This window comes from Melanerpes formicivorus, unplaced genomic scaffold, assembly GCF_026170545.1.
Source record: "Melanerpes formicivorus ecotype bairdi unplaced genomic scaffold, bMelFor1.0.p_v2 SCAF_1, whole genome shotgun sequence".
Classification (NCBI taxonomy): Eukaryota; Metazoa; Chordata; class Aves; order Piciformes; family Picidae; genus Melanerpes; species Melanerpes formicivorus.
Window position 1 is genome coordinate 39,487,359 of NW_027142353.1, and position 22,230 is coordinate 39,509,588.

Sequence of the window (22,230 nt, forward strand, 5' to 3'; positions counted from 1 at the left end):
ATCTTATTCTTCAGATTCAAACAAACTCTCGTTGACTGAATCGTAATTATTGGGTTACACTTGAGGCACAATCTCATCTAATGTATGGATGTAGTTCCACTGCCCTTCACTCAGCCAGTTCATACTACATGAAGAACTGGCTTTATAGACTGATATACTTAATATATGTCTTTATTTTTTCTGAATTCTACTGCTGTGGGACTGACAAAATATTTTCACACAAAATTGCAGCACTGGCATCGCCTTCATGAGTGTGGTGTACTATAATTCTTACTATAGTTCAATCATTAATAATTAGCATCCTTTAGTATTATCTATATATTGCTGTGAAATCTCCATTGATATCTTTTCCAAAACAAGGCATTTTGAGGTGTTTTTTGTTTGTTTGTTCATTAGCAGCTCTCTACAATTTGTGTAAATGTTAATTCTAGACTGAACAATTAAAAAATATTTTTTCTTTAAATTGTATTAATTATAGCACAGAAACCATATTTACTGGGATTTGGAATTGCTAAGGACATTTATTCACACCTAAACCTTGCCAATAAATTCAGTCTGAAAATCAGTATATTCTAAATACTAAAATAAATGGAAGTTGTGTCTACAGCTTTCTGAATGGTATTTATTAATGTATCTTTTCCATAGCAGTACCTAATTATTAGGATGAATCATTACAAGGTGACTTGAAATCATTTGTAACATTCTACAAAAGTGGAATCTAATATTTGTTGATATCTTTTGGCAGTTACCTGTGTTGATCAGAAACAGAAATAATAAGCTCTGTCAGGATGCCCACTGCACATGTAAACAACACAGAAAAATGCATAGAAACTACAGCAGCCAAAAAAGACCTGACTCCATCACAACAACTTAAAACATGCCAATTCAATCTTATTTAGCTTTTACATAAGCAAAACCCAATTGACAGGTAAACATGCATATACATGTATCAATAGGCATAAGTATTTATATCTTAAAACCTAAACATGAGAGAGAGAGAGATACATATGTATGTACAATAAAATTCAGAGATGTACTATCCAATAGGTTTTGGTGCCTCTTGTCTGCATTTAACCGATTTCTGAACTTCAAATATTCCGTTCTTAACATCACTAAGTATGTTAGGTTTTTACAGTCCTATATTCTCCATGAGTTCACTCACCTTCCATCCATTAAGAATATCTGAATATATACTTAATGAAGAATTTTTCAACATTAATCCTTCCACCTTAGTTCAGTGAATTTCACTGTTGTTCCTTGTAAGATTTGTTCTGCCTTTCCTGTTATGAAGGACTTACGTATGCAGTACAATATGCATAATCCCTTTAATATTGATGTAGGACTTGTATGTCCTAGTTCGAGCCTGATTAATCTTTGTGAATCATATGTATGATACTGAATCATTGTGGTTATTCTCCATAAAGTACTTTCTTACTTAGAAGCTTCAGAATACAGAGTAAATTTGTTTTCATTTTGTTTTGTGTGTCCTGCCCTTACAAAGAGTGAACTGTGCACTGTCATGCATACACACAGAAAAGATGCATCCAAATCACCAGACAGGAGTACCGAAGCCTTAAAGACTGTACACCATGATACCCTAATAAGCCAACATTTTTCAAATATAGATGTAAGTGCTGCTCTGGCTAGCTAAAATATTAACCAGTAAATTTAGCCATCTTGAACAAATTATATATGATGGGATCATAAAGTTCCAGTTCGGAGGTTTTCTGAGTTGATGCTCACTTGTGTGCGATAAAGCCCCCCTAAATTTACACACAACAGAAAACTGCAACATTTCAGATGTAAGTATGTATCAACAGTGTTTAACATAGAATAATCTACTTGAACACATAGTAAAAGTTTCTTGCATGTTTAGAGAAAGCTTATTCATCCTTTACATTGGCCATTGGAATGGGCTGCCCAGGGAGGTGCTGAAGTCACCATCACTGGAGGTGTTTAAGAAGAGACTTGATGGAGTGCTTGGTGCCATGGTTTAGTTGATTAGACCCTGTAGGTCTTCTCTCCTTTTCTTGATTCTCTTTCTCTGATGGAGAGGGGTCATTGGGTGATAGAACAACTGCTAAAGTTTAGCCTTAGGTATGGGCTAAATGTAGACACTGCTAAAAGCACTCTGCCAACAAGAGAAGAAACCAGGGCAGATTCAAGGTAATATAGTAACAAGTGCTTGTTTATGGGATATAACACTTATGGAGATTGCCTGCTGCAGAGTTAATGCATACTCAGGAGAAAAAAAAAAAGGGGGGTGGGGGTGTGAAACCAGAGCCTATGTTCTCACAAAGCAAGAGGACGCAAACCAGAAATTCAGAGGTTATACTGCTATGAAAAATCTGTTGACTCTGTGGCGCAGGGAGGACTGCTGCTAGATAGCCCCTTCTGTCCCCCAAATCTGAGACCGTGAACTGTCTTAGTTTTCATGGTTTGTGTCTCAATGACAGACTTTGGTGGACTTTCTACATGAATAGGGTGAAGATTTCACATGTGAAACTGGCAAGAGTGTGAATAAAAATTCATTTCTTCCATAGGAAAAACATCTGTGAGCAGGTCTGAGTCCATGATCTGACTTTGCATCTGTCCACTGGTGTAAAGGAAATTGTCTCTTTTTGCAAAATAGAGTAAAAATGGCTTATTTCACTGGCAAGCTGGACTGATATGAACAAACTGTCAAAAACCTGCCTGTGGACAACATTTCCTTGTAAGGGCATGTGAGAGACTAAGTCTTGTCTCTCTTGATGTGACTCAACAAAGACAAAATCACCTTTGCTGCTTGCCCAGACAATAGCTGATGTGTATTGGGCAGATGCCACTGGAATGACTCTTTGGAAGGTGCGTAGATAAGGATTGCTCACCAGACTGCAGCTGTCCTGGAAATGGGCAGAGGCCACTGCTATGGATACTCTCTGGAATATACATCCCTAAAAACTGTATAAAAGATCTGAGCAACTATTGGCTCAGGAGAAGAAAAACACAGGAGAAGGAAAACATGTTGAAGGAAAAGGCATGGACAATGCCGCCGGGAAGGAAAACTCAAGAGAAGGAAAAGACTGGGGCAATGCTGCTCTGAAGAAAAATGGAGAAAATACCAGGAGAGAAAAATGACAGAGACATCGCCGTGTAGCCTGGAAGAAGCAGACCAAGAGGTACCCTCTCTCTGTGTCCTAAGTTCTGCCTGCTACAACTCATGGAGCTGAAGATGCTGCTCAGAGGACAGCACAGCTAACAAGGACATCTCCTGGATGCCAAAGCTGCAGTAGCCTTTCTTCACAGACCCAACATCTCCTCCCTTCCAAAGCTGCAGCACCTTTCCTCCACAGTCTCAAACTCTCTTGGGGGGTGAGGAGTGTGGTAATAGAATTCCTTTCCTCTTCTCTCTCCCTCTTCTCTCTCTCCCTATTTTCTCTCTCTCCCCTTCTGATCCATCCACTTTATTCTGTTAATAAATAGTCTCGTGTTGATATTTTGGCCTCGTTTGTGCCTCTAATTTCATGACACGGGAATATTCAAAAGAACTGAGTCTTCTTCCCTCTCCGGACTGAGACAGGGCAGTGCCAGGCCTGAACACTCCTCCACTGGCCCTGCCCTTGTGCTACTCCTCAACTTGCTCAGGACTGTCAACAGTTACACTTATCTCAGCCACACAGGTGAAATTTAAACTCTGTAACTCTGTACCAGCGAAGTTAACCTGTAGGGAAGGTAGGATGTATAAGGGAGAAGGGAACTGCAAGAAGTCAGACAACAAGGTGGGTTAGGGGAAAAAGATGGAACCACTTTATATGTCTTTACATGGACAGTGATGCCATTCTGAGAGATAGTGTTTGCTTTACTGTTCTAATCCAAGGATTTAAAACCTTACAATAGCCTGAAAAATGTTGGATGTGTTCTCTACTCTAGATACCATTTCCCTCATCTAATGTGGAAAAGTGTCTAACACAGATCTGAAAAATATTAAATTTCCTGCCCACCACTTTTGAGAAATAAGCTCTCATCTCAGAGTAGGGACCTCTTAAATGTGCCTAGAGTAGTTTTCAGAAACACTGAAGCTTAAGGCACACTACAAATTCATGTCAGCACTGTTCAGGCACACCCTCAATGTTTGCTCAGCTATTATGTATGGAAATGGACTGAAGTGTAGGTTGCCTGTAACAGACAAGAGAAAACATCAAACAGGAAATGTAGCCTTTTGTTAATTTCTAAACTAAATGCGTGAAGAAAGCAACCTATTCGAGATTATATTTGGATGAAGCCTATAGACCTTTGAAACTGCAGATTTGGGAGTTGCAACAAATAACGTGCAGAAGCATCAGTTTTGCTTGCTAAAGGTGTCACTTTTCACAACCAGCTGGGAATTTTGCTGGAAGAGGGACAGCCTGCCTCTCTCTCCCAGTAACACCACTGATCTATTCTCAAGGAACTGACTCTGTGTATGAACAATCCTTCCCACTTCTACTCTGTTCCCAGACAATAATAATAATAATAATAATAATAATAATAATAATAATAATAAATAAAGGTTGGAAGAGACCTTCAAGATCATCATGTCCAACCCATCAACCAATCCAACCCACCTAAACAACTAAACCATGGCACCAAGCACCCCATCAAGTCTCCTTCTGAACACCTCCAATGATGGTGACTCCACCACCTCCCCAGGCAGCCCATTCCAATGGCCAATTACTCTCTCTGTATAGAACTTCTTCCTAACAGCCAACCTAAACCTCCCCTGGCGCAGCCTGAGACTGTGTCCTCTTGTTCTGGTACTGGCTGCCTGGGAGAAGAGACCAACATCTGCCTGTCTACAACTTCCCTTCAGGTAGTTGTAGAGAGCAACAAGGTCACCCCTGAGTCTCCTCTCCAGGCTAAACAACCCCAGCTCCCTCAGTCTCTCCTCACAGGGCTTGTGTTCCAAGCCCCTCACCAACTTCGTTGCCCTTCTCTGGACTCGTTCCAGCAAGTCAACATTTTTCCTAAACTGAGGGGTCCAGAACTGGACACAGTACTCGAGGTGTGGCCTAACCAGTGCAGTGTACAGGGTCAGAATGACCTCCCTGCTCCTGCTGGCCACACTGTTCCTGATGCAGGCCAGGATGCCATCAGCCCTCTTGTCCGCCTGGGCACACTGCAGGCTCATGTTCAGCCTACCATCGACCAGCACCCCCAGGTCCCTCTCTACCTGGCTGCTCTCCAGCCACTCTGACCCCAGCCTGTAGCACTGCATGGGGTTGTTGTGGCCAATGTGCAGAACCCGGCACTTGGGTGTGTTAAATCTCATGCCGTTGGATTCTGCCCATCTGTCCAGCCTGTCAAGGTCCCTCTGCAGAGCCTCTCTATCCTCCAGCAGATCAACTCCTGCCCCCAGCTTGGTGTCATCAGCAAATTTACTGATGATGGACTCAATGCCCTCATCCAGATCATCAGTGCTCCATTATGGACTTCTCTTGCCATTCAGATGCAAAAAGCTACCAAAACATGAGATCCTAAAAGCAACTCTGTCTGCAGTGTGACCCAACAGACAAATGAAAAGGTGTCCATAGCATTGTAGAGTGGGCATGCATGGGATAAAGAAAAGGCTTTTAATATCTCCCCTTATCATTCAGAAATAAACCAAATGCTTCAATGTCTGTCAGACTCTAATACCTTTCACATCAGCAAGGTTGTGTGTATCATGTCAGTAACAGTTGTGAACAAGTTTGGGGAAAGTAACAGGAAGCTCCACAGGATTACACTGTTTTCATAGTTTACAGGATCACAGGATGACTGAGGCTGGAGAGTACTTCTGGAGACCAGCCAATCAAACCTCCTGCTCAATCAGGGTCAGATACAGTAAGTTTCTCAGAATTGCTTCCATTCAGATTTTGAGCATCTCCACAGATGGAGGCTTCACTATGGTCTCTGGCCAAACTATTCCTGTTTCACCACCCTCAGAGTAAAAATGTGTTTTCTTGTGTTCAGATGGAATGTCATGGGTTTTAATTTGTGCCCATTACAACTTATCCTGCCAGTGAATTGCACTGAGCAGAGTCTGGCTCCCTTTTCTTCATTCCCTTGCCTGAGCCTTCTCTTCTTCAGGCTAAACAGTCTCAGCTTTCACAGCCTGTCCTCATAGTAGAGATGCTCCAGTCCTTTAATAATCTTTTTTGTCCTTTGCTGGACTTTCTCCAGTATATTCTTGCTTTTCATACTTGCGAACCCAGGGCTAGACCCAGAACTACAGGTGGGTCTCTCCAGGGCTGAGTAGAAGCCTCTTGACTGTGATCTCAACAAATACTGAGAAAAAAGGGAGTGGAAACAAGACTTTTGCCTTTTGTTCAGATCCAGTCTCTGTGTTGAGACTGGCCAAGAGAGAGTGGTGTTAGCCTTTCATTAGGGACTTGTGCAATGACTGCTCTTTATTGGAAGAGGATCTGTATCACCAAAACTGCTATACTAAGCATTACTTCTTGCACAGTCTTAGCTAGGAGGCCAAAGGCATTTCAAGAAAAAAGGTGATCCTCTCCACCTAGACATCAGAAATAAAATGTTTTGGTAGAAGAGAATGCCTCTGACGAGCCTATTGCTTGGGTAAATACCCACAGCATGTCACACCTCCATGCAACTTTATGAGTTGTCTGTAGGTTTTCTGGGAGAAGAAATGGCTTGGGTGACAGAGGTACCTTTGGCTATTGTATAAACAGACCACTTTCCAGAAGCGTGTTACAGTGTCATGACTTGGTGTGCATTTTGCTGGCAAACTCCCGAGTGTGTAAGTACTCATAAATGCTATGGTAAAAAATCACAGCATGGTTTGCCTGCACTGTCATTTTGGTCCCTTGTAGAAGATGATCTAAATCAAATGCATTTATCTCTGCAAATAAGCAACATTAGTTAATGATGAAGGAAGGAGAAATGTCAGAGAGAGGACACACAAAACTTCTTCCAGATATGAAATAACTTCCTTTAGACTGTGATGCCTTTTGATAAGCACCAGCACAGAAAACCAACCAAAACAACAACTAACACAATTCCTTGACTACAATAAAAAGTAATTGTTTCACATACTAAATTTAACACATCTTTAAAAGTGAGCAAGGCGGCTAAGAGTACAAATAGCATAAGTGTGAATCATAAGGGAGTGCCTAGAAAAAAACACAGCAGGCCACATGTACAATACTGTTGTCTTCAAAGTGAAGATCTCTCTATTGTTTGTACTAACTCTGCTGTCACTGGTCAAAAACACCTTCCTGCAGGGACCCGAGCCGAAAACCTGCACAATTAACGTCTGACAAGCTCTCAAGAAAGCACCTTTGACCAGGAGCTAATACCTTGCATTATAAACAACAGGTTTCGGATATATTTTGTCATGAGCTATAATTAGCTGGCAAGTAGAACCAGGTCTGTGTTACGCCGCTATTGTATGGACGAGGCTATGGGATAGAGAACCGCACGGTGCCTCTGTGATGAGCCATCAGACGCACGTCCTTGCGGCTACCACCAACCGTGCCTGAGGCACCTTCTCCTCCCGGTCGCTTCGTTATCGCTCCACTGACGGCGCGGCACAGCCCGCGATGGCTCTGCAGCGGCTTTACCGGCAGCTATCCTGGCCAGCCTCCCGAGCGGGCCTGGCCTAGCGCCCCCCACACCCGCCCCGGCCCCGCGCAGCCCCCGCCACCCGCGGGCGCCCCCGCGAGCCCCGCTGAGCGCTACTTGCGCACCGCCCGCCTCTTGGCCTTGCGTGGAGCTGGACCGCCTCCTGGCGGCTGCGGGGAGAACGTCAGCTCCGCGCCGGGGTTCGGCTACACGGGGAGCAGCCAGTGGGGCTCTGTGCGGAGGGGGCGAAGGGCTGCCTTCTCCAAGGGGTGGGCGAGGCCTTTTGTCTGACCCTGATGCTCGCTCCAGTGCTGTTTGCCCGAACAAGGCGCCTTTCCGTGTTTGTTTTTTTGTTTTGCGGGGGTGTGTGTGTGTGGGGTTGCGTGCGTGTGTGGCGGTTGGTTTTTTTGTTGGTTTTTTTTTTTCCCCCCCTTAAGCTTTTCTTTGCGTTTTTCTTGCCGTTATGCTTCTGTTCCGCGAAGTGGAGCTGCATCGTGTGGCTTCACTGAGAAGATGTAGCGAGTCAGGGGAAGCCAGCCTTGGTTCTTGCTCGCCTAGGTTGCATTTTTAAGCACCACGAAAGCTGTTCTGATGGCAACATTCATTCACAAGTTCACATTTATTGAAGTCACTAAGGAAGGACAGGGAACAACATATGTCATTTGGCTCTGCATTTAAGATCATAAATCACTGCCAGAAAACCTGAACGCTGCTAAGCACCACATAGAGCCAAATCCCCAATAACTTAAATTTGTAAGGGCCAGGTTTCAATTCTATGCGCAAACTGTGAACCATCCACACATTTGGAGGCAATGCCTACAGAACCAGTACTGATTTCAGGGGAGGGATTAATATCATAGAGGGTTTTTATGAATAACAGGGAAAAGACAAATGCTTAATTGATCCATAACATTTCCTAAAGGACAGACTTCTTGTTAGGTTTGTTAATTTGACAACTGCATTTTAAGCATTATTTCGAAGCATGGTCACAGTAGTATATGTCGAAATCGTATTTATCACATGCAAGATGCACATGTTACAAAATGTGGCACGTGTCTCACGGAATTCACAGGAACTGGGACTACACGGCATTCATTTCCTCTTTTGGCAAGTTCAGAATGCACCAATCCTTCCATGCCTGCAAACAGCATAAAATAGATATGGCTTGAAAGTGTAGCAAATGTGACGCTACCTATATTGGGATTGTGAAGCAGTGCATCCATTTTTCTGGAATAACACCACGTACAGTCACAAGGAAACATCAAAGTTAATTCAGGTTCTTCTGGAATTCCTAGTACCAATACAAAGTCGGGATGTCTGATAATGATGATGTATGAGGGAGTTAACATTGTTTGGTGTAACACTCCAGCGTTGAAGAGTTGCAATGGTTTAGATCAGGTCCCATGGCTACAGAATAGGGATATAGACACGGATCTGCGTCTGTGTATGGGTGTACATACGCACATCCTTATATATGTGTATGTGTACGGAGTCTATAGACACACCTGGTCGGCCAGGCTGTGGCAATGGGCTTTCCCCGTGGCGGGTAGGTACGGGCTGGGCTGGCCCAAGACCCCGCTCCTGGGGGGAGGCTGCATCGAGAGCCTTAAGAAGCGGGGGACCCTCCCGGGCCTCCTGAGGTCCGGGAATGGCCCCTCCCGAGGGGGGTCCTCACTGGGGTATGCGAAGAGCGGGTGCGCACCGACCCGCGCTCCCGACCGCGGGCTCGTCGCGGGGGCGGCGCGGGCGCGGCGCTGCGGCGGGGAGTCAGCGTCGCCGCTCCCGCTCCTCTCCCGCTGGCGCTCCGCAACTTTCGGGCAAACACCGCCCCCTTCGCCCTCGTCTCCCCGCCGGCGGCTGGTAAGCGCCGGGCTTCAGCTCCCGGCCGGGCCAGCGAAGGGCGGCGGGTAACCCTGCCCGCAGCCCCCTGGGATACCGGCGCTGCGCGCAGCGCCGCGCACATGGCCGCGGGAAACTTTGGCAGGCAGGCGGGCGGGCGGGGTAGGGGCAAGCCCGGGGGGCCCACCGGGATGGGAAGGGAAGAAGGGAAGGGGACAGCGGAGCAGGCTCGGGCGCACAGGTGCCACCCTCCGTGGAGCAGGCAACGCGGGGCGCTGGGCGGCGGCGGCAGAGTGGGGCGAGCGGCGGTCGCCAGGCAGGTGCAGGCGTGCTGGGGCTGAGTGTGTGCGGAAGGGAGCGGCGACCCCGCAATGCTCGATGCGGAACGAGCGGGTCCCGCTGCGGGGCAGCGCGGGCCGGGCGGAGGGAGCCCCGGGAGGTAGGCTTTTGGTTCTGGCTTTCCGCCTTGCTGCACCGGCGGCGTGGGGAGAGTAAGTTGCCGAGCGGTGTAGTGCGGGGGGCAAAAGGTTCAAGTGGAACATCCAGGCAGCTCTTCTGTTGGTGTGTTTTTGAGGGTTGTTTTGAGGGGGTTGTTGGTTTTGGTTGTTTGGGGGGTTTGTTCGTTTAGGTTTGGGGGTTTGTTTTGGTTTGGATTTTTTAGTTTTGGTTGCATTGCTTTGTGTTTTGGCGTTTTTTGTTGTTGTTTTTGTTTGTTGGTTTTGTTTTGTTTTGTTTTCAATAGGGTACAGAGGAAAACCTTAGTGCACAATGCTGAAATTGGGGATGTGGTCGCTGAGGCAGGTATCCGAAAAACAGCATCACTGGAGCAGCTACATTTACTGTCATTCTTCCTGCTAGCGTGAGGTTTATGTGCCTTTGCGAGGAAGGTCACTTTATACCCCCTCCCATCCCACCTTCTTTTTGCTAAGCCGTGCATCAGCATCGTGAATTCCAAGAAGCAGTAGGTGTTTCTTGGCATTTCAACTGGGATTTTGGAAAGGGAAGATGGGTATTTAATGGGAAAAAACTGTGATGAAAGGAAAGGATGCGGAGGCTGCACACAGCCCTAGGTTTACAGGCATGTGGAAGTTGTGGATATAGGTAAAGGGTCAAAATTGGCATTTGGAAAATGGTGACTATTTCTTTAGTTACTTATATCATGGATGACTTTAAGGGAAAACTGGGCCACTAAGATTTTTTCCTGTTTTGCAGTTTGCTGTCAGCAGAAGGTAAAATATGTCCTTGAAGATATAAAATTTTACATAAACAGCTGATGTTTACATAAGGCTAGATAAATTTGTGAAAAATAGAGATAGCAGAAGATGGGATGTTAGGTGAACTCAGCTATCCTGTCTGTCCCTGTAATAATTTATCTTTTTTTTTTTACATTGTTGCAGTGTAATAACAAAGTGAGCAGCTGCACCTTTGCAAACGCAACCACCTGCATTCCTCCTCTCCTCTGGAATGGACAATGGGATGGTCTCTGACTTTATCATGATCAAAAACTTCTTCCTCTTCTGCATTTCCATGAGTCTAGCCAGCCACTTTGGGTGAGTTGCCAGCTGTGTTTGAATTTTTGCTATTAGTTTTTTTTAGGAAATAAAAAACCTTGGCTCTGTGTGGTACTAAGCTGCTGAACAAAACAAGTGGGCTTTGCATTTTGTCTTGATGCGCTGGTGTCAGGGGGAAGGGAGTGATTTGCTTCCTTGTTCATATTTATTGTCTCACAATAGTTCTTTATGCCCATTACACTGTTGCAGGGAAGGCTTGGGGGGCATGGGGAGCTCAGACCATGCCAATAGCTGCTGGGTGCTCTGACCTGGGTTCAGAGCAGATAAGGACTGTGGTGCTCCCTGCCTTGGTGGGTGTAATGAGGGAGGCTTGCACCTTTCCTCTCACCTGGTGGGTGCAAGCTATAGGCAGCACTTCAAGGCTGCAGCAGCAGGTCTCCGTGCATTCTGCTAGCTGGTACAGGCTTCCCTAGTGAGTAAGCGAAGATCGTGACTGCTCAAAAGGATGGCTGAGTTTGAAACTTGCTAGAATAACTAGAAATTGTGTTTCCCTGAGGCATATAACAAGGAATCCTGTTTCCTTATTTTTGCTTTGGATGCTTTCCTGATGAATATGTTTTGAATGCTATGTTGAAGAAAAGTTCCTACTATAGCTCTTAGGAGAAAAGAAAAGAGAAAAAAGAAAAGAAAAGAAGAACCCCAAACAACAAAACAAACAGAACCCCCTAATTGATATGTTTTTGCCTACAGCCAGAGATCTTAAAAGTTTCTAGAATTGGGGTGTGCAAGAGAATCTGGGAAAACCATTTTGCAAGTGCTCTGAAAATGTAGGTTGATTCCTTTTTTGTGGAGGAGAACAATTATTTATGATTTCATCAAAAAAAACCCTGAATCCTCCCAACGTGCTGATTCACAAGCACACCCATCAATTCCTTGCTGTACGAAGCTACAAAATGGAGTTGCAAATCAGTTTCTGATTTCAAGTAAAGGGATTTTTTTTTTTTTTTTGAGATTGGACTAGGAAGGAAGTCCAAACTTTGAATGATGACTGTCTATGGTATAAGCAAAACTTAGCCCTATCTCCAGTGTGTGTCCTATGTAAGCAGGTAGAACCACAGCAGCATACAGCAATTGTCATAGGACTGTACACTACAAAGGATGCAAAGAACTGAGCACTGATTTAGTCACCTTGGAGAAGCTTGGTCCTGCTTTCATTGTGGTCCAAGGCAAAGGTCTCCCTGTGCTTTGTGACAGAAATGAAGGGGACATAGTGTGGGACTGGTTTTAAACTTGCCTTGGTATGTTTGCGATTGATAAGGTATTACCACATTGAGAAAATTTGAGTACCATAACTTTAAGTCCCTCCTGATTGTCCATCAACCTTGCAGTAGGCAGCTCTTTGCAGTAGTTGAGCATGACCTGTTTGTTATTGTTGTTTTTTTTAACTGTGTTACTCCTCTAACGGAAGAATAGATAGGTGATGCTTGGGAAAATAATAAATAAATGAGGGTTTAACTCTTCCCTTTGACACCAAATACTGAATCTAAGTCCCAAGTAGGGATTGGTGTGACTTGTAACTTGGCAGATAATCAGAACAGGACAGTTAGGTGAAACTAGGGCACTTGTTTTCTGCAAGTTACTCAAAAAGCTTCTGTGCACTAAAATGTGCACATAACCCTCCTCCCTCACCCCCCATTTCTGATCTAGTAATTTTAGTCTGGGCCTGCAGAGATAAGCAGCTCTAATTCACTGCACCACTCACATGCTGCCTGAGGGCTGAATTGTGACCCTGCTCAAAAGGCAGAGGATACTCCAGCACTTCTCTTCCAGAGGCAGAAGTGGTTTCAGAGTGTAATTTGCTAAGTGTTTTGGGACTGACTCTTCAGGACAGAATGGTACGATTTACATGTAGGCTGGTATATTACAACTGTGAGAATCTAATACTGATGGTATTTGCTATTGCTACCAGGTTCTTTATTAGCTTCATCCATATTTGCACTGCACCGTTACATTGCAGTGTGTTTTGCAGTGTGCTAGATAAAAGCGACTGGTCCAAATGAGCACAAATTAGAAAAGCAAAAGACAGTAGGAGATTACAAATGAAGGCAGAGATTTATCTATGATTCTCCATAAACATTCCATATTTATATTAAATCATAAATACTGATTTTGCTGACATAGTCAAAGCCACCTTGGAGGATTTTGATGATGGGTAAAATAAGCAGGAATTATGTATCTTAGTCTCCTAGGCTACTTTAGAAAACTCAGCAAAAGTCTGTGATTAACATTTAACATAAATGTGGAATGGCTGTTTAGAGTTATTCACATAAATAGGCTGTAGAGAAGGACTGTAGATGTGGTTGTTACAAGTTATTTAAAGAAAAATCACTGATGAAAAATTCAAAGATACAAATGAAATGAGAAGAGGACATGAAGCCCCCTACCATTGTTGGTGTAACAGTTTTATGAGACTAGTTCTGAAGAAATGGTCTATCACAGGTTAAGGCTTTTTCAAGCTTGCCTGAATTCAGCTTTGAGTTGTATAATGCGCTCATGAGTTAAGGTATTTTACGGAAGCATTTCAAGATTGTTCACAGTTGTCTTGAAAATGAACATTAATAATAGAGCTGGAGAATAATTAAAAAGTCAAATATAACTGTGAAGAGTGTTTCCATATGAGACGAGAACCTGATTCCTCATGGGCTCTAAGAGGAGCTATATCATGGAAGTCCTGCAAGCTATGATAGGCACCAAGATCTCCCTGAAATGAGGTAGCACATGGTCAGCTCCATGCTGGCCAGCCTTTCTGCATCTTGATTTTTTTTGCAAGCCCCAGACTGTCCATGAACACATCCGTAAGGATGCACTGGTGGTGCACAGTGTGTTTGTGCTTTAGACATGTAATTTCAGAAGTCTGTCTGAGAGCCAAAACCAATGAAGATGGATGTTGGTGTACCCACAGTTTAGTTGTTATCTGCTACTAATATTTATAATAGTATAGAAACGTGGAGAACAGAAGATCCCCTTTAAATGAAGCCAACACAAGACTTCTCTGTATACTGTAAGAATTAGTCTGTGGCATGTCTGTAGTTACATACTTTTCCCCTAGCTCACAGCCCTTATCACTAAGACCATAATCCTGTTATTTAGGCTAAACATACCTCTCCTCCAGCCTGTTATTTCAAGTTAGTCTCTGCAACCCTAAGCAGTTAGATCTGCTGGGATGTCCCTTCCCAAGTATTTGCAAATGCTAGGGAGTTTTTCCTCATGTTTTTAAGACTAATTTTGTAAGAGTTATGATACCCTTATGCACTTGTGCTTGTCCGTTTATTTTTTTATCCTGTTGTCCTTTCCATCTTCATGTCTTTTGAACTCATTCGACAATTTTAATAATTGGAAAACTAAGTGGGTACCTAGAACTGCTTGAAGGAGGCAGGTAGACATCGGTCAATCCCTATGCCAAACCGAAATCTACAGCTTCAGCATCTCTGTTTTGTTTGGCTTGCCAGCTGTCCAAATAACAGGTGTGCACCTACCATCCAGCACATGCTTGGTGCAGGACCAGCCCTGGCATGAATTGCCTCCTAGTGAGGCTGCAGGTCAGTAACCTGGGGAACTGAAATCGCTAGGAGGTGTTTCATGACTGTGAGAGAAAGTCAGGATTTTGAAAGAGGCCTTAAGGTACAAGGGGTTGAGGACAATAAGACATCACCCTATGAAAAACAGGCTTTTGTTACACTGCTAACAATTTGCTTGTTCACTGAAGATGGTAAAGTACTACCTTTGCTAAGTAAAAGAATTAAATTATTCTTTAAGGAGATGTATAGAACACTAAAATTCCATCATTTTAGTCAGTCCTCTATCCTAATCCAATGTGAGAAAAAAAAAATGAAACTTCATTGCACAAATTCACAAAATATCAGCATCTTTAAATCTCAAGAATCTGTAAGAAAGAGATGGCAAGAAGTTAACTCAGAAAAGTAAATCTGTTTCCTTTGATGTCTGGCCAGCTGGCACTATCCCAAATTGTGCAAGTGCTTTTTCCACTGTCTTTTCCACAAATTGTTAATTTGTCTGAAGTTCTGGTATAATTCCAATTCTATTAAAGCAAGTTATTGTAAACTCTACTTTTAAAAGAGATAGAGACAGAGAGAGAAATGCAACTTTCAACAGAAAATACTCAGTTGTTTTACAAATGTCTCTTACCTTTATTTTTAAAGTTTTGGGGAAAATCATGAAATATCTACCATATATATTCCTATTACTAAAAAGTAAGCTATGAATAGTACCTGTCATGATTCTGACTACATGGCAAAAAAGACAGTGATGTTTAAAATGGTAAACTATGAACTCATTGGAAGATGTAGCTAAGCATCTTTAGAGAGTAATTACATTTTATAATGATGGGCCCCTTCTGTGGCTTCTAATTTTTTCAGTCACCCTGAAATTGCAATATTAAATAAATGTGATGAGAAGTATTCCTGGTTGGTTTAGTTTATGTTCAGTAATGAGGTTTAAATGTAATTGTCTTTGAATTTTCTTAGCATTTTCCTAAGGTTGTTTTCTAGGTTTATTTTTATCCATAACTGAAAATGTCTGCTATAAAAACATTTTTGGTTGCAGAGAGGCAATTATGTGCTTACCTACTAATATGCTGATAAAATCTAATCTTTGGCTGAGTGGAAATACTTAATTCAGTATATCACCTGTTTTCTCTCTATTCACAGAGCTATAGTATCTAATATATGCATGTAACTTCACAAGTACAGTTTGAATGTCTGAAGTAGTAAAAGATGGCTTCAGAACTTACTGCAAAGCCTGTATTTCACCAGCAATGTCAAAAATAGAAATTAACTTTTTTTTTTTTTTTTAAATAAAAAATAATGCTTGCCTTAATGGCAAACAGTAATTCATCTACAAATGCAACTTCATATAACACTGACATTTCACCAAAATTCAGCATCAGATGCCTTCTTTTTCGGGTGAAGCAATCTGCCAAATCCAAATTGGATGGCAGTTTTGCAAATGAAGTGCAGACTTTTTATGAGTCTTCACCCTAGTTGTTTCTCCATCTTTTTCATTTATTAATTAGCTTCTCATGTGGAAATGTATAAGTATTTCAGTACTTGAGGTGCGTATACTATTCATGTAGAAGGATGTACATAGTTGAGATGGAAGGAAGCATTGTGAATTACTCTGGATAGATTCATAGAAGCAGTTATGAGAACTAAGTATATTTCATCCCATTCCCACAAAAATAGTTCAATGGAAATCTTCCCTCTGAGTTCAGATGGCTTTGAATTCAGCCATAAGCACTAAAAATAACAAGCTTTTTCAAGAGCAGAGAAACTAGTGAAGCTTTGTACCTGGTGCCCCCAGCACCATACCTTTGCAATAATTTGGTATTTCTTGTTCTCATCACCTATTGCAACACCTACATTTTACCTCTGCAGTCCTTTTTCTCCCAGGATCTTTCCTAATCACCCCGCACGTCTCCTCCATATCTCTTAATTAGCAGAGAGGAGGTGGGCTGATTTTGCTGAGGCTGTTTCTGAGCTACATGCATGCTGACTGGCCCAGTCAGTGAGCCAGGGGGAATTATATGACTGCTGACCTCACATTTTTACTTAATGAGGCACTAATTTAGCTAGCTCTCCCCTTGTCTAGTCACTGCTTCTCGTGAAACTTGTAAGGAATGAAATGAAGTTTGATGTCTCTACATCTTTGTCAGATGCGTTGAATAATGAAGACTGGTTCACGCATTGATACAATGAAGCAGCATGATGCATATCTCATGCTTATGGAAAAAAAAAAAAGGAGCTAAAATAAATGAGAAAATTTCTAGGATTTTATCAAAGGTTCAGTTATAATCACCACATATGAAGAAACTCTGCAACTGCTGTGTCCTGTTTGTATATGTTAGGCTGCTGCTTGTAAATATTCATCTTTACCTGGTGAATCCTTTTGGTTATGCTTGAATAAAAGTATACAGTCTTTTGTCTTGAATGGCCCAGCATGAAGGAATGTCTTATATTTCTGTAATCAGTTTTTATCTGCGGAATTAGTTGGTTTTCATCATAGTCAAATATGTCGGTGATACTGTCTTCCTCAGTTACTCAATAGAGGTTGTTGTCAGAATTGATTTGGACTTTTGACTGTGGGACAGCCTGAAAAATGGGTGAGATTTATGACTATGCCTCTGCCTGCAGAGGAGAGTTCCTTGGTGGCCTTGGGCTTTCCAGTGTTGAGCTTGTTGAGAGTCCCAGGAGTGCCAGTGGCACTCAGGACACAAGGAGCCTCCTCAGCCAGGCATTTGTATGTGCTTCAGCATTCCAGGGAATAGGACCCATATTCCCACTGCCCAGCCTTGCTCCCCTTTCCTGAGAGGCTTTGCAATCCTATTTCCAACAGAGGTACGTAACTTGTAAAGGGAATAGGTGCAGGACTGGGGGTCTGCATATCTGTCAGGGGTTACATGGTTGCCAACATTTTGTCCTGAGCCTGGTCACGTGTCATTAAAACTTCCAGACCCATTAAACAGGTGTCAGTAAGGTCCCATTAGTATAAACCGTGTGCAGGTAAAACCAAGTTGAGGCCTGCTTTCTTTCTTTGTTTAGATCCTGTTCTGTTAGGTAACCCTAATGCACATATTACAAGCATTTTGCAAGGCAAGCTTTGCAGCGGGATGCTGTGAGGTTCTCTGTTTACTTACTGATTTATTTCCCTGGGGACTTGCAGTAAATAAACATGGATTTTTAATTTTTTTTTATCTCTGGGTGAGTGGCTCACATCGACCTCAGGTTGTTGGAGTGTGATTCCTGTCTGCTGGCAGGGTATGTAAGGTGGGCTATGGTTCCTAGTGAGGCAATGTACCCTGTCACAGCTGGAGAATTTGTTTGTGGTTTCAGCAGAAAAATTAAACTTGAATAAGCACTGAGTGTGAGCAAACTTACTGCCTGAAGAGGTGCTCATTGCTTGCTGCAGGTGAAGCATGCTTATGGATGAAGTCTGGTGTCTGTTAAGCAGAGGCATTAGTCGTCGTGCTGTGAGCAGCTTCCTATGTTTGAGCCATGGATAAAATAAAGAAATAAAAAAGAGCTCAGAATAAAAACCAAATCTGACCCAAAAGGTATGGAATGAGACCCACTACACATTTGCATACTACAAAGAAGGACTAATTTATGCAACAAAAGAGAGGGGTGATGAAGTACTGTGTTTTCTGTACTGCAGTATGTTTGGTTTTTATTTTCAGATACCCCAGTGATACTGGGTAGGATTTTTGAATGCAATAGGAATTTGTTATCCTTTAAGGTTAGACTTCATCCTCTGTTCTGGCAGTAAATTACTTAAACTGTGGAATTTAGAAACTGTTTGGCATATAAGGATTAGAGAAAACCTTCAGGCGGACTTGAAGGAGTGTCCCTAGGCAAACCTGACTGCTGTCAGCTGATGCAGTTCCAAAATACTAGAGAGCTAACCTGTGGAAAAGCCAGTAACAGCTTTTGCTGGCTGTGATCTAACCTTGCTCCTTGCAAGGGGTGGACATATGCCAGCACTAGGGAAATGACAGGGCTGAGATGAAGCAGAGCAGCATGGGGGACTGCGATTGTTCTGATTTTCCATGCCCTTGGATCACCTAAGTTTATCTATAAGTGTTCTTCACCTGCAGCAAGCAATGATCTTCCTGTGCATTAATTCAAGAGGGTCAGTGGACTCAAGTGTCCCCCAATCCAGCACCCCAGAGGTGTACCTCCATAGCATTGTTCCTTCCTTGGGCCTTCCTTGGGTCCTTCTCCTGCAAGAACAGCTATTTATGATTGCTTAAAGAAGTAATGAAATGGCCCCAGCTTCCCATGCTGCTCAGCTGGAGCAGCAGGAGAGGGCAGAAGATCAGAGGCTCTGTCACAAAGTTCCCTTAAGGCTGAAGCCCCTTGAGGCTGACAGGGCTTTTGACAAGTTTCTTTTTATTTGCGTAAAATAGCCTCTCGCAAACACCAACAGCGTCGGGAAAGGAGGACACCAATGATAACATCACAATATTCACCAGGATCTTGGATGGTCTGCTGGACGGCTACGACAACCGACTGCGCCCAGGACTGGGAGGTAGGATAATGCATTCGCTGAGTGCAGTCCCTGCTTATGTGGGAGCATCATCAACATGAAACATGATGCCCTCCTGAAGGGGTACCTGCTCTCAGCACAGACCTTGACAAGGGAGTTCTGTTTCATTAGCTAAATGAAGTCCAGAAAGTAGATTTGTCCCCTGGCAAGTGAGGCACAATACAAAGGTCATTGAAATTCATCTTCAGTCATTTGAGGTCATCTCAGGTTGGATTAGGAGAGCACATGTGACTCATTTTTTCTGCAATTGAATACAAGTTGGGGTTTTTTTCTTTCTGATCCTCCCTAAGGTGAGCAAGACAGGGTGCTAGTGGGTTGCTGCAAGGTTCCCTTACTGGTCAGCATGAACAAAATTACGCCAATAACAAAAATCTCTGTTAAAAAAAGATTCCCAAACCATCCATTTTTAGACAGCTACAGCAAATCTGTATTGATATGTCATTTTGATAACCTCTACAGCAGCTATTTTAAAACCATAACGTGAATAGTTGTTTGCCATTCTAACCTTGTTGAGCCCTCCTCCAGCTCTCTATCCTCCAGATTTCTCTCATCTTCTACCCATGTGTAAACCATCTGTTATGTTTCTTCCTGGCCCTTTTTTTAATCTGGCTACCCCCACCCCTTCCTCTTGTGAGACCAACACATTGCTTTCATCCCTTTCTCTCCTTCTCCTCTCACTTTACACAGACGTGCTTGAAAATAGGGCTTGGTGCTCCTATCTTATGTAATGAACTTCTGAAATTTCTGCCCTTAAATTAAATTAGTCCTGGATTTGAAAAGATGCCAGAAGGACTTAGAGTTTTGAGGGTAAAATTAATTTCACCTAACTTTGGACATCTATAATATAGATGTCTGAAATTGGTCAGATCATGCAAGGCAGTGGATGTGAAGAGGCCTTTGCAAGATACATGTCACCTCATCCTGTAGGTTGGTATTGAATGTGAGCTGACACTGTGCACTCACAGCCCAGAAAGCTAATTGCATCCTGCATCTAAAGAAGTGTGGCCAGCAGGTCAAGGGAGATGATTCTGCCCCTCTACTTTGCTCTGATGAGACCCCACCTGGAGTACTGTATCCAGTTCTGGGGCCCCCCCACATAAGGATGTGGGCTTGATAGGGTGTATTGCATGGTTTAGTTGATTAGGTGGTGTTGGATGATGGGTTGGACACAATGATCTTGAAGGTCTCTTCCGTTCTCTCTTTCTCTTTCTCTTTCTCTTTCTCTTTCTCTTTCTCTTTCTTTCTCTTTCTCTTTCTCTTTCTCTTTCTCTTTCTCTTTCTCTTTCTCTTTCTCTTTCTCTTTCTCTTTCTCTTTCTCTTTCTCTTTCTCTTTCTCTTTCTCTTTCTCTTTCTCTTTCTCTTTCTCTTTCTCTTTCTCTTTCTCTTTCTCTTTCTCTTTCTCTTTCTCTTTCTCTTTCTCTTTCTCTTTCTCTTTCTCTTTCTCTTTCTCTTTCTCTTTCTCTTTCTCTTTCTCTTTCTCTCTTCTCTTTCTCTTTCTCTTTCTCTTTTCTATTCTATGTTGGAGCTAAGTCCAGAGGAGGGCCAGGAAGATGACCAAGTCACTGGAGCACTGCTCCTACGAGGACAGGCTGAGAGAGTTTGGGTTATTCAGACTGGAGAAGAGAAGGCTCCAGGGAGACCTTGCAGTGGCCTTACAGTACTTAGAGGAGCCTACAGGAAAGATAAGAAGGGACTTTTTGTAAGGGAGTGCAGTGGTAGGGTGAAGGATAATCATTTTAAACTGGAAGAGGGTAGATTTAGATTAGATATTGTTAAGAAATATATTGTGTGGGTGGTGAGGCATGGGACTGGGTTGTCCAGAGAAGTTGTAGACCTGAGGAAGGTCAGGTCGGACTGGAGCTTTTTGAGCTACCTAATCTAGTGTACAGTGTCCCTGCCCATGGTAGGAGGTTTGGAACTAGATCTTTTAAGGTTCCTTTCAACCCAAACTAGTCTGTTATTCTGTGATCTATTATCAAAACCTCTTAGTTAAAGGAACTGCACTTTTGAAGAGTTTGTTTGCTTCATATAAGAAGAGGTCCTGGACTTCCCAAGGTCGATAACTGCATTTGATCAGGAATAAAATTCCCCCTCAAACATCTTAATTTCATGCTTTTGGTGATTTTTGAGTGATTCAGAAGTGCATCACAAGCAAGTATTTGCATCTTAAAGCAATTACTAATGCAGAGCCTATCTTTATTACAGAGAGAATTACTCAGGTGAAAACAGACATCTATGTTACAAGTTTTGGTCCTGTGTCAGACACAGAAATGGTAAGTTACAGCACATGGCTGCCAACTCCATTGTATTTACTTTGCTGAAGTGATTCTTGGAACCATCTCTTCTATTCAGATCTTGCAATACTTTGACTATGTCTTTGTGCCAGGAATACACCATTGATGTTTTTTTCCGACAAAGCTGGAAAGATGAAAGGCTGCGATTCAAAGGACCTATGCAACGTCTTCCTCTTAACAACCTTCTTGCCAGCAAGATTTGGACCCCGGACACTTTTTTCCACAATGGCAAGAAGTCTATTGCTCACAACATGACAACCCCAAACAAACTTCTGCGCCTGGAGGATGATGGCACTCTGCTGTACACCATGAGGTAACAACTAGGGTCAATTTCTTCTGAGGTTGATTCCCAGCTACCTCTGCAAATACTTGCAGGGAATGTCAATTCCCCCACTCATAGTAAAGCCAGACAACCAGTCTTGCACACACATTTATGTGAATATCAAGAAAAAATGGAAAACATAATCGCTGCCTACAAGTACCCATTAATTTATAGCTTCTGAATACTGCTAGTGCTTAAATATTTCCTTTGATTAAATGGAAGGCATATTCTCAACAGATTTGATGATTCAGTCCAGCTTTTTTTATGAAGATCTATTCTCTCTTACTATTTGTATTTGCAGCTGCAGTACTGCTTGCAGGAGAACAGTCTCCAAGGCCAGAAACTGATACCTTGTTCTGGGGCACTACATCTCAAACCCTTAGAGCTTTTATTATTATTTTTTCAATTCCACTAATAGTTCTAAAAAGCAAATCATGGTGAGGATAAGTGAAATAAGACAGCAGTATGGTGAAGCTGCTTTAGTGATGACTTTCCTGAAAACAAAGCTGCCACATTATATTGGCAGAGAAGCAAATTGGTGTCTCAAGCTTTATCATTACAT

At 42.9% G+C, this 22,230-nt stretch overlaps 2 protein-coding genes across 9 annotated transcripts in view; one reads left to right on the forward strand and one right to left on the reverse strand.

The window, feature by feature from the left end:
- GABRB3 (gamma-aminobutyric acid type A receptor subunit beta3) overlaps positions 1–22,230 on the reverse strand; it is a 251,832-nt gene that overhangs the window by 189,947 nt on the left and 39,655 nt on the right. The window lies entirely within an intron of this gene.
- Positions 9,109–22,230, forward strand: part of GABRA5 (gamma-aminobutyric acid type A receptor subunit alpha5) — a 62,272-nt gene continuing 49,150 nt past the window's right edge. Inside the window, exons 1-6 of one of the 8 annotated variants that reach the window (XM_068140620.1) lie at positions 9,109–9,127; positions 10,163–10,217; positions 10,818–10,970; positions 18,913–19,034; positions 21,258–21,325; positions 21,439–21,659. In XM_068140620.1, the coding sequence (XP_067996721.1) occupies positions 10,885–10,970; positions 18,913–19,034; positions 21,258–21,325; positions 21,439–21,659 (497 nt within the window). In that variant the 5' untranslated portion in view covers positions 9,109–9,127; positions 10,163–10,217; positions 10,818–10,884. Of the gene's footprint in view, positions 9,128–9,401; positions 9,442–9,482; positions 9,583–9,635; positions 10,382–10,817; positions 10,971–18,912; positions 19,035–21,257; positions 21,326–21,404; positions 21,660–22,230 lie in introns of those variants that run through there. The other 7 variants (XM_068140587.1, XM_068140612.1, XM_068140629.1 and 4 more) reach the window with 7 other exon arrangements.